This window comes from Octopus bimaculoides, chromosome 9 (assembly GCF_001194135.2).
Source record: "Octopus bimaculoides isolate UCB-OBI-ISO-001 chromosome 9, ASM119413v2, whole genome shotgun sequence".
Classification (NCBI taxonomy): Eukaryota; Metazoa; Mollusca; class Cephalopoda; order Octopoda; family Octopodidae; genus Octopus; species Octopus bimaculoides.
Genome location: NC_068989.1, coordinates 34,256,029 through 34,269,404, shown reverse-complemented (window position 1 = coordinate 34,269,404; position 13,376 = coordinate 34,256,029). Strand labels below are relative to the sequence as shown.

The 13,376-nt window shown below is 35.3% G+C and overlaps 1 protein-coding gene across 2 annotated transcripts in view; it reads left to right on the top strand.

The window, feature by feature from the left end:
* Positions 1-13,376, top strand: part of LOC106881546 (polycystin-2) — a 76,471-nt gene that overhangs the window by 59,164 nt on the left and 3,931 nt on the right. The window contains exons 10-14 of one of the 2 annotated variants that reach the window (XM_052970603.1): positions 348-481; positions 1,986-2,103; positions 6,062-6,382; positions 8,798-8,989; positions 11,083-11,101. In XM_052970603.1, coding sequence (XP_052826563.1) covers positions 348-481; positions 1,986-2,103; positions 6,062-6,382; positions 8,798-8,989; positions 11,083-11,097 — 780 coding nt within the window. In that variant the 3' untranslated portion in view covers positions 11,098-11,101. The remainder of the gene's footprint in view (positions 1-347; positions 482-1,985; positions 2,104-6,061; positions 6,383-8,797; positions 8,990-11,082; positions 11,102-13,376) is intronic. The other variant, XM_052970602.1, reaches the window with a different exon arrangement.

Below are 13,376 nucleotides of genomic sequence, written 5' to 3'. Positions count from 1 at the left end.
CACACACACACACACACACACACACACACGCACGCACGCACATATACACACACACACACACATACAAAGATATGACAGATTTCTTTCAGTATCCATCTCCCAAATCCACTCACAAGACTTTGGTTGGCCTGAGGCTACAGTAGAAGACACTTGCCCAAGGTGCCACACAGTGGGACTGTATCTGGAATCATGTGGTTGGGAAGCAAACTTCTTACCAAACAGCCACATCTAAATATACAATGTATCAATCATTTCCGTCTTTTACTCATATTGATGACAAGAATGTTTTTAAGTTGAGATAATTTGGTTTGCTGATGGGTTTTATCTATTTTAATTTGTTTCTCCAGGGCTACCAAAGAATGGTTGACAAATTAAACTTCAAAAGGGATAAGATTGTTGATATCCAAAAGGCTCTGCAATCTGCTGATATGAACAATGACAAGCAACTTGACTTTGAGGAATGGCGCCAAGACATGAAATCGTGAGTATCATTGAGCTATTTGTTTCACATAATTCTAGTTTCATAGAGCTGTTTTGGTGAGCCAATGGAATCAAGATCAATAGAACCATCTTTTTAAATTTAAAAAAAGAAAAACCATTTTAGCATAGATTATAGAAGGAAGTTGGACGATATATATTTTACCATTCGTAGTTTGGTACCTTATTCCTGATTTCTTACTTTGTCAGCTTTTTCCTTGCATCCCTCTGATGACACTGATGGTATCTTAACTTCAGAAACATAAAGTCAGAAACTAAGTATTATAAAGCATATAAAACTACATTGTTTATACTCAAATCACAATTGTAGTAGCAGCAATAGTAAGTAACAGTTTGTTACAAAGGTCCAAAGCAACAATTTTATATGAAAGGGAATGATTTTAAGTGAACGAATCTTAGAGCTTGGTACTCATTTAATTGACATTAGAAGAATGCAAAGTTGATCCCTGCAAGATTTGAAGCTCAAAATCATGACTAAATATTGTAAGGTGTTCAGTTCACTACCTTCATTAAGGATTTTAAACTTTGGTATAAAAAATGGTACAAAATTTATGAGAATAATTGATTTAATCAACCTCAGTACTTATGATATCATCATCATTTAATGTTCACATTTTCCATGTTGACATGGGTTGGAAGGTTTAACAAGATCTGATGGATCCAATGTCTGCATTATGCTTCAGGGTCTGTGTTGGTATGGTTTCACAACCTTTCCTAATGCCAACTACTTGATAGTGAGTACTGGGTGCTTTTTACGTGCCACCAGTACTACTGAAGTGATCGTGCTGTTTGCAAGACTACAAACCCTATGTGGGCAGCGTTATGCTGGGGATGGAACATGAAAGTATGAGAGAAGGGACCAGCACAGAACAGGTTTCTTGTAGAGAAGCTGCATGGCTACTCACATTTTAGAAGAAAAGGTGGAAGTGATCAGTTGGGGCTGGAAAATGATAAAAAATAATTGTGATGAGGTATCAGGGTGGACCTTCAAGGTATGAGGTGGGTAGAAATAAGTAGGGTAGAGGTTGCAAGACTGTATGGTAGAGGGGAGATGGGAATAGGTGAGGTAAGAGGAGATAAGTGTCCACCAACGATGTAGGGGAGTAGGAGATGACAGAGAGTGTGGAGTAGTGACATACATTGGTGGATGAGTTGAGATAATTTGGTAAGTCAGTGACGATCTTTGTAGAGTGCAAATGGAGAGAACAGTATTAATGGATGAAGGAGGTCTGGGTAGTAAGCAGTGGAATCAAGGAAGAGCAGTAGTTTAGGGGTGGAGGTGGGGATACTGAGGAGGAAGAAAATTGTACAAAGGGTTCAGTTATGCATAATGCTTAATTTATTGAAGAATAAAAAGCAAAGTTAACCTCAGCAGGATTTGAATTCAAAACTTAATAAAATACAATAAAGCATTTTTATAATTTTTTAATTGACAACAAGGTAATTAAAGGCTGATGTCAAAATTAATTTTCATTGGTTCTCAATAGGCGTGGTTATGCTGATGAAGAAATTGAATTAATGTTTGCTAAATATGATCTTAATGGTGACAGAGTTCTTGATGAAGATGAACAGAAGAAAATGAACGCTGATTTGAAAGCACAAACAGTAAGACTACTAAATATCACATTTACATGATTCTGGAATATTTCTGGAATTGTAAAATAAGCTAGGTTTGGAAAAGAAAAATGTAGGTAAAATAGAAACAAAAAAAAAAAAAGGAAAAAACACAGAGATGTCCATTTTAACAAGGAAATTAATGTGACCTTTGGACTTCTGATTGTAAAATTCAAAGCAAACAACTTTCTCTTTACTTATTTTTATTCATTCTCTTACATGATAGTAAATAATATAATGATTAAAAATAAAATTACAAGGTGCAGGCATGGATGTGTGGTTAAGAATAGGTTCAGTCCACTTGTGCAGCCCTTTGGGCGTTGATTTTTCCAGTAACTGATGACCTGGTACTTCTTTTAATCCAGACATAATTATGTGAAGACACTTAAAATATGTGACAATTATTAATCATTATTTTTCTATGACTAAGACATCATAACACACATTTGTTTATTCATTAGAACCATGAAGGTGGAAACGCTCTTTCTAACTATAATAATATGAAGATAATAATATAACCATAACAATAATAATATAAAGATGTACTGCTTGTCACTCATTTACAATTATCATGTGATGAGTAGCCAAGGAAACACAAACATACACTCACACTCATATATATACATACATATCTATATGTACGTACATACATACATACATACGAGGTGATATCAAAAAGTTCCTGGACTAGTTTAATAGTACACCAACAGATGGCAGCACATGGTTGCATGAACAGTGAGAGCTAGCAATAACCTTCATGAGGCAGTGAGCTCTCCTCACTCATGAGTTTCTCACCAAAAACATGTTATTGCTTCTGCACCTACCCTATTTGCCAGATTTAGCACCTGTGGACTTCCATCTCTTCCCCAAGCTGAAAATGCAGCTCAAAGGTCTCTGTTTTAACATCATTGTTGAGATCAAAAGCAAATCACAGAAGTTCCTTGACTTTACAGAAAATGACTTCTTGATTGGATTCCAAAAGTGGTAGGAATGTTGGGACTGGCGTATTGTTGTGCAAGGTGACTATTTCAAAGAAGATGGTGTTAAAACTTAGGTAAATAAGTTATTTTTCATTAAGCATAACTAGCCCAGGAACTTTTTGATACCATCTCGTATGTATATTATCATCATCATTGTTTAACATCTGTTTTCCATACTGGCATTGGTTGGACGGTTTGACTGGGGACTGGCAAGCCAGGAGACCTCACCAGGCTCCAATCTGATCTGGCAAATGCCAAGCAGTCCAAGAGTGTAATGGGTGTTTTTTACGTGCCACCGGCACGGGTGCCAGTCAGGTGGCTCTGGCATCGGCCATGTTCAGATGGTGCTCTTTATGTGCTACTGGTACAGGAGCCAGTCGGGGTGGAACTGGCAATGACCCATGCATGAATGGTGCTTATTGCATGTCACCAGCATGGGAGCCAGTCAGGCGGCACTGGCATCAGCCACAACTACAATTTCCATTTTGATTTCGAGTTGATTGAGATTCTGATTGTGATTTTGATTTGATTTTTTGATTTCATTTGACTCAGTAGGTCTCTTCAAGCACGGCGTGTCGCCTGATTGATAGGTTATCAGGTGGCTGTCTGGCTTTCTGAAGTTGGTGTTGCAGATTAATAGGTTGCATGCATCAGGGAACTCCAGTAGGCTAGTTCCTTCTTCGTTTCAGGAACCAATTCCATGGCCCCCATTGACATCATGGAAGATACCAGATTGCTGTCCAACATGCCCATTAAAATCTCCAGCCACAAAGATGAGGTCATTGCCACTTGTCTTTGAGATAACCTGTAGAAGGATATCATAAAAGTGGTCCTTCTGATCATTTGGTAGGTCTGCTTGTGGAGTGTAGGCAGAAATAATTGTAGCTATATTATTCTGCAGGATCAGCCTGAACTTAAACACTCTATCGCATACCCTGACTACCTCTATGACCTCTGCAAGGAGTATACCTACACCCACTACTCCATCACTGTTACTTTCCCAGAAGATTTTATACCTGTGTGCCTTACCTATGCAGACCCTGGCTGAAACTCCTCTCCACCTTACTGCTTGTATGCAGCATTCATCAACACGTCTCCGTTCAAGCATCTCTACAGTCTCACTAGACCTACCTTTCAATGTGCCTACATTGACAGTGCCAACTCTAAAAACTGGGAAAGGAATGTGGGAACATTCAAGCATGTTAAGATTGTTGCCCCTACTGGGAGTAGGAGTAAGTGTTAGGGGCGTTGTAAATATAAGTGTTATGAACCTCATAAATTTAAACATTACTGGTACTGCACATATAAGTATAAATAAATAGATAAAAGTAAATATGAATATCAATATGCCAGTGTTAGATTAAGTAGGTGGGCTGCTAAACTAGTTGCGTTTGTCCTGGGGGAGAGAGAGAGGGAGAGAAGGGAGGCGAAATTGTAGGTATGATAGAGGATACCACCAGTGAGGGAGGGGGATTCTGGTGAGAAAGAGATATCCGGTATTGGTGGTGGTGGCGGGAATGGACAGGCACACCGCGAACAAGCAAGGGTTAATGTAAAAGATAGTACGAAAAATATGTAGCCAACAACTTGGGAACACGGGAAGAAAGGAGAAGTAAGGGTATTAGTGAGATATCATTTGGAAATTACATGAAGTATTAAGGAGAAAACTAAGGCTGAGAGAGAGATTAGGAAGTTATATATTGAAGGGTCAGTTTAAATAATTTGCTTACGAAAGTACATATTAGTAAATAATGCATATTAATAATGAATGAATGAGTGAAAAGATTAAAAAAATGAGAGAATATCGTAGCTTAGCAGTGCATAACTGGGGGCCAATAGATACCAACACTGGAATGAGTTGCATGAAAATCTGAGAGGGGAAACATATAAGAAAGGTATTTTAATATATATGCTACAACCGGAAGTGGACATTATGAATGGGCATTTTTGCCCTGGGCAGTAGAGAATAGCCGAGAGAGTAGCAGAGAATAGCATAAGAAGCCATTGGGAAAGGAAGGGTTAAGAGATAGTATAAAAAACATTCAGCCAACATGAAACATGGAGGGAAAAAAAACGAAGCAAGGGTTATTTAAGAGATAGTATGAAAAAATATGTAGCCAACTTGGGAACATGGGTGGAAAGGAGAACTAAGGGTATTAGAGAGATTTCAGTTGGAAATTACATGAAGAATTAAGGAGACAACTAAGGCTGAGAGAGAGAGAGATTAGGAAATTATATATTGAAGAGTCAGTTTAAATAATTAGCTTACGAAAGTACATATTAGTAAATAATGCTTATATATAAATACATATATGTATATGTGTGTGTGTATATATATATATATATATATATATATATATATATATATATATATATATATATATATATATATGATGGTTTTTCCTCTACCAAATCTATTTGCAAGCCTTTGGTTGGCATGGGGCTAGAGTATAAAACACTTGGGACTGAGCCTGAAACCATGCAGTTGAGATGCAAACTTCTTAACCACACAGCCACAACTGCACCTATCTTGTACGGAAATGACCAAGCAGATAAAATTTGAATTAACTGACCCAAAGTGTTATAAATTCATATCTGATTGCTTGTATTTCATTTTAATTTACCACATCTGTGATTACTAGGTGTTGGTTCTTACTGAGAAGTGTGTTTCTTGATAGACTGATGTCCTATCTATGGGTGGAGAAAAAACTGTTAAGCACTGTCACTTAGGACAGTACAATTCATAAACAGATGACCTAAGAAACTACTTAGTATGTAGCTGGTGTTTATGTAGTTAATTTAAAAAGATGATAATTTTCAGAATATTAACTTCATATTAACTTGACATTTTGTTATTTATACTATATTTTGATTTTGTTTAACCAATTATCATCAAGCTCTGTGATATGTTCATTTAGCTGTGTTTGATGATTCTATAATGATAATTCATGATATTCACTCTACAACAGGATGCACTAAATAAAGAATATGATGAATTAGAAGAAAAGGCTAACAATCGCTGTAGTAGTCGCATGAGTTATCAGGAGGACAGCGGAGAGGACAGTGATGATGAGGACAATGGCTCAAAGGTCTCACGATCTGGACGCATAACTAATGGTGTCTCATACGAAGAATTTACAGTACTTTCTCGACGTGTGGATCGCATGGAACATTCCATTGGAAGCATTGTCTCTAAAATTGACGCCGTCCTTGTGAAACTTGAAGCAATGGAAAAAGCAAAGATAAAGCGCCGAGAAACCATGGCAAAAATGCTTGACAGTATTACAGAAGTAAGTCGTTTCTTTTATTTAAACTCTATCATAAACAGAAATGAGTCTGACAAGCAGCTCAACTAGATGTGTGCTATATAAATACACTAATATTTCCATTAAAAATCAGTTCCAGTCTTGCTGAAAATCCTGAACTATTATCCCTCTGTAGTGATCAATTAGTACTTGTAGTGTCCTGAAGTTGATTCAAGTATACCACCTTCCATTACAAAATGTTAACCTTGAGGCTAAGAAAGATAATTAGAAATTCAAACTAGAGATAGAGGTATCAGAATTAGGACATTGAGCTAAAGTTTTGATGTCTAGCACCTGACTTGGCAGAAGTTCACAAAATTTCTAAAAATAACTTTGGCTACCTTTTTGAATCCAATACCTCTACCACTTGTGGGCAGGTTTATAAAATCAAAAACCATATGGCACCCATGACTTCCAGAAATAATTTTTTAATGCTCAGAATTATTGAAACATAAAATAAACTACTTCTATCAATTGTTAGCTATCAGGACACTGCATTCTTCAAAAATTACATGCTTCCCAAATTTCAACAACAACTACTCTTGATGTCTCTATGCACACTTTCCATTTTACAGCTCTTAATGTTCACTTTTTTTGTCTTTTTGTGTTTTATTCTGTGTGCTGTGTATGTACATCTAGCTTTCAATGTTATATCTTTACTTGACTCATAGCTACTTTCTGACTCTTTTTTTTTAACCTTTTTGATGAGTTGTAGTGTACTAAAGCACTGTATATACTAAGCTCATTATATTATATTATATTATATCCCTCAAGATTTATCTATATTTTAGTTTTTAAATTCAAATCTTACCAAGTATTTTTAAAAGCCTATTGCATTGACAACATAAATATTGTATTAGACCAAATTCAAAGCAATCTTATATCTCATCCTTCTACAAATGTTATCTCTGTTAACATACAAAATAATTTCTTAGTGTTATTTAATAAGTGAAGATTGTGGTAGAGGAGAAACAGTCCAATATAGGAAATTTAGATTAAAGAACTTAGTCATGAATGGTGACAAAAGAACTCTGACAAACCTAGCTTGTTGATTGATTGACCAAACAACGAATCAAACAATTGAATAGTTAACGGGTTAAATGGTTAACTAATTGACTAGTAATAACAAAAGAAATGAAACAGAACCTCCCATGATACAACAAAATCTGATCTAACACAAAATTTCACATCCAGAATCTTCCAAAAGTACAAAAACAAATTAAACTACTAGAGTAAAACAGAAAAGAAACTGCCTTTGCTTTTTTTTATATTATAAAGATTATTTTGATCTGATTATATTATCATTGATTATAAGGTCCTTCTTAATAATATAACAAACATTGTATGAAGATCACATCAGCCCTTAACATACTTCTTACAATTATTACTGCTTTAATCATATATGAGTATATATTATGGCGCTTGATAGTAATCTGCCTTATACTTTATACCTGGCTGTCAAGTGGATGAAATTTTAGTGAATATACAAATTTACAATGTTCAAATATGCCTAATCCATAATATAAATCCCATTCTGTGTGTGTGTGTGCAATCTTTTAAGATTATAATGGCCGTATTTTTCAACTGATTTTCTCCAAACTGGGAACATACATTACTTATGTTCCGGGGACGGTTTTAGATTCTTAAAATTTTTCACATAATGAGTAATGGGCTCCCTGGGGGCAGAAAACACCCATTTCTGGGTTATGTGGAGAAGGGAGGTAACTCTTTGTGAAGTAACTTTCAGAAATTGCTTGTCTCCTTTAGATTCATTGGTCATGAATATATATATATATATATATATATATATATATATATATAGATTTTTATATTAGATTCACATCTTTGAAAGTTTAAAAAAATATTTACTTCCAGTTTTCTAGCGTCAGTGATGTCTATATCTCTCTATCTATATCTTTCTGTCCATCTCTATCTATATATCTCTATCCCTCTCTGTCTCTATATCTATCTGTCTATATCTTATCTATCTATATCTATCTTATTTGTCTAACTAGCTAGCTCTCTCTCTCCTCTCTCTATATATCAGTTACTCTCTAATGTATGTAAATATTAACTGTTTTGATACCAACCCACCTGAGATTGGCCCTGCTTCTATGGTGCAAATTTCTTTTTTTAATGTGATCTAAATTAAAACCTTTCATCAAAACTTCATACTAATTTATGTTTCAAAAACCAGATAAATAATGACAGTTATTTTACTAAATTCGTCATTATTTTCAAAATTAATTAAAATAAAGACCATGTATTTCAACACAAATATTGGTAACAAAAGGGTTAAAGTATAAACTTGCATTCACACTATTTGGGAATTTTTATAGCATTGAAGTAAATAAATTTAAGGGTATTTCATCTTATGTTTGCTTTCTTCCTATTCCGCAGTCTACAAGTAATACTGATGAAATGAAACGAGATCAAATGGAGAAACTTGTGCGAGAAGAACTGGAACGATGGGACTCTGAGGCATCCATTGGCCAAGCAAATGGACGAGGTGACTCTCCAGGAAGCAGTAGTGGTGCTGGTACCTGTGGCCTACGGCCTCGCTCTAGTTCCAGGCCAGGCTCTGGACAAAATGTAAGACATATTGAGTAAATTTAACCTATCTCTGTTACTTCAAATTTAATGCTACCCTTACCTATACCCACTTGATCCATTTATCTTTCATCTTTCTGCTGTTTTTCATACTTTTTACTAAACACTAACAAATCCCTTCCTACAAGAATGCATCCCACTCTAACCTCCTTCTCACCAATGTTTAGTACCTGCTATGATGACTTTAAACAAATATTAACAAATCTAAATACAGGCAATTAGTATAATAGGAAGTATAATGAATATGAGCTTTCCCACACTCTTTATTTGCAAATAAAAAACAGTTAAGATAAGCTAGTAATTATTTTTTACTTTGAAAGAAAATATATCTTATTTAAACAATTTTTTTAGACAGATGTACTTTTCACAAAAGTTGATTACCTTCTAATTTTCTAGTTAGGAATGGGGCTTCTTGTAATTTACCTTCTATGTCTTATGTGTTGTATTCATTTTTAAAACCATCCTTAGAACTAGTTAGCATGATTAAAGTGTATCAGTTTCTTAATGTATTTGGAAAAAGAAAAGTATATCATGAAATAGATGTTTTGTAGATTAAAAAAAAAGACAAATAAAATTATTTTTTAATTTATAATTTAAAATGCAAAGCATTTTATTTTCTTTAACAATGATTTACTTAGATATTGTCTAAGTGTTTATCCAGTTTAAGCAATATCCATTCTCTTTCTCTCTCTCTCTGCATATATATATATATATATATTGCAACAGGATCTCAAAGCCCACATAACCTATGAATAATATCATGTAAATTTTGTGCTGAAAAATCTTTTTGAATGGAAAAGTTGGAGACTGCCTTGACTATTATTTATAGCTTTATGTGCACTTTGAGATCCAGTTTCAAAACAGAATTATTTCATGTTCTTTTGAAAGTTTATAAATTCTTATGATGTTAGCACACACATACACATATATAATATGAACTCACACACACATATATATATATAATGCGAAGACACATATATCAGTTCACCCATTAAGTCAAGTGAGATTGTTGTCATGGCGGATGCCAGTGCCGATGGCACATAAAAAGCACTGTTTGAGCATTGGGCCTCATGGAGGCAGTGACAGCCGTAGAAACCTTGCCAAATCAGATTGGAACCTGGTGCAGCTCCCTGGCTTACCAGTTTTTAGTCAAACTGACCAACCCATGCCAGTATGGAAAGCAGACATTAAATGAAGATGATGGTGATGATGATAATAAACGCTAATCTAATATTGGTTTCAGATTTTGGCTCAAAGACAACAATTTTGAGGAAGGGACAAGTTGAATACATCGACCCTAATGCTCAACTGGTACTTATTTCATCAATCCCAAAAGGATGAAAGGCAAAGTTGTCTGCAGAAGCATTTGAACTCAGAACATAAATTCAGAAGAAATGCTGCTTAACATTTTGTCCAGCGTAGTACTGATCTGCCAGCTGACCACCCTCACACTAATCTATTATTGATATCAAAATATAATGTCAGCATTGTTTTAGTTTTAAGATATACCTAGCAGATACTCTGGGATGAATTATCAATGGTATTTCTAGGGTATCAGGTTTTGGTCTTTTGACATCAGACTCCTCTTCTTTGCCCAGTTGACCCAGCCAGAGTTGATCAAGTCTTAGCTTGCATCCCAATAGTAGCAAACCAGTGATCTGCCCTCGTTATCCAAAAGCCATCTTGTGGCCTTCTCTGCAGCTCCAGTGATAGAATTTAAAGCCCTCCTCTTTGTATTGTTACTATATGCATCACACACACACACATATACACATGTACATATATATATAAAATACACATAACCTGCGGTGTTCCTTCTTAATATTCTTTTTTAATACTTTAGATTTGTATTTTCATTTAACCACTGTTTTATGCATTTATGGGTTATTGTTGCAAATATAACAAACTTGTGACACCTACAGACACTATCCTCAGCACCACACATGCTACAACAACTTGGGTAAAACAATGAGTTTATCTTTAATACATTTCTCACTGAAACTTAGATAATGTAAACTGTAATATTCTTAAACCAAGAAATAATCAGAAAAATATTTTTCATATTCATATTTCAGTCATCTAAAGCATAATATGGTAAATATGGTTGTTACTTGCTAATAAATCACGTGAAACATTTGTTGCTTATCTGCTGTGTTTGGTGTTACATGTTGTCAGTTATGCTTGATGTTACAAATAGATGTATCAATACTACTGTTAAAAATATATCACTTCAAGATTTTTAGCACATCAATTTTTATTTGGTTTATAATTAAATGTATTGTGCACACACACAGATAATTCATCATGCAGCTTCTTATTACAAGTATATATCCATATAGAAAATTGATGAGTAAACAAGTGTATTGAAAGAGATGTACTTTCAGAATGAATGCTCTTATTGCATTGTTGGTGTTGCTGCTACTGTTGTTGTTTGTTGTCTCATCTGCTATTCTCATTCCTTTAGGCTTCTTCTTAAATCATAAATATATACATTACATTCTCTTTCTTCAGAATATTCATGAAAGATATTTTAAGATTTATTCCAATACATAGTCGTCATGATGATGATCATCATTTAATGTCCCTGCTGGCACAGGTCAGGTAGTTTGACAGGATCCAACAAGCCACAACACTGCGGCAAGCTCTGATGTCTATTTTGGCAACCACGTCACAGAGTGTACTGGGTACATTTTTCATAACACCAGCATTAGTGAGGTCACCAAATAATTTACAAGACAAGGAAAAAGACCTCTTGACTGAGGAGGGATGGTTAGAGAGGGAGGTGGTTTTATGCCAGGTGTTGAGCAACTAAAATATGATAGAATTTTCCCTTTAATTTTTCTATCTACTTACCTACACTATGTGTGTGTGTGTGTGTATCTAATACAAAGCCTCCCACCTCAGTTGAGGGGTCGTGTCTTGTGAGTTAGTTGGTGACCTCACTGCTGCTGGTACCATATAAAAATTAACCAGTACTCTCTGTAGAGGGGTTGATGTTAAGAAGGGTAGCCAGCTGTAGAAACCATGCCAAAGCAGACAGCTGAGCTTAGAGCAGTCTTCTGACTGGCTATTGTCTGTCAAACTATCCAACCCATGCCAGCATAGTGATGATGAGGATAATAATAATGATATATGATGGTAATTTGTCTGTTAAATTTGACAATGAACTGACAAATATAAGAAAATGACAGAAAAAAATGAGAAAGAATATATGAGGAAGATGTCTAAAGTTACCATGTTCATCCATTGGTAATCTCTGGGGATAATAATTTCAACCCCATGACAATTCAATAGGGTACACATGCATGCAAGAGTTCAGAGAACCACAACTGCTTCTCTCTATCTTACAACTTCCATGCACCTGAAACTACAGAAGAGGCAATAGCTCATTGTTATGAATATCTGATAACCCAATAACCTGAGTACCACAATGGAAGTTTGTCTTTTCTAACCTCAAGAAGGTACAGCCATCAGGAATCAATGAAGATTTATGACAGACTTCTTTTTGTCTTGGCTTCATGTAAGAAGATTTATGGAGGGCGAAATTCATGTGTGTTTCAGGCATGCTTATACCTGATGAGTCCAATTTGGGGCAGGCAGGCATAACCATAGAAACTGTATGGGAAGATGAGTTGATCAGAGCTGAGTATAGTGTCTTTGTTTTACTTCTTATCTGCAAGTATGGTTCTACAGGTGCCTTCAAAAGAGGCTGTTGCTTGGACAACAGTGAGACCCCATGCTTCATGATAGGCAACAGGAATAAACCACTGGTAGTGGTCAATAGGGCAGGTGCCAAGGGATTTCTGTAGGGAGTCCTTGTACTTCTTTGGTGCTCTTCTATCAAAGTGACCAGTGGAGAGTTTCTCATAATGTGAGCATTGCACTTCCATAACCAACTACACAGTACTTTAGACTCAATTACATGGGGTTATGAAGGTCTTGTATTACATGGGGTTATGAAGGCCTTGTATGGTCCATGGATATTCCAAGACTTATTTACTTTAGAATTAGGTCTTTGACTACAGATATAGAGATGTTATGCTTGTTATTATATTCTAGGCTACTCTCAAGGGAAATAACCGATACTACAGTCCTTTAGTGATTACTTTCCTTCATATATTCATGCGTAATTAATTCTTCAGTGTTATTGATACTCAATGCCATCCATGAGTTTCTTTCACAGTCTTGTCAAATTCAGCAAGGGAAGTGTCATTCATACTTCACAACGTGGTTAATAATAACCTATTTTCCTGCAAGAAACTCATGAGACTGGAAAAATAAACAAAGCCCTATTACAAAATGTAAATACATGTGTGTCTCTCATTCTTTCTCTCTGTATGTAGGTATATATATATATATATATATATAT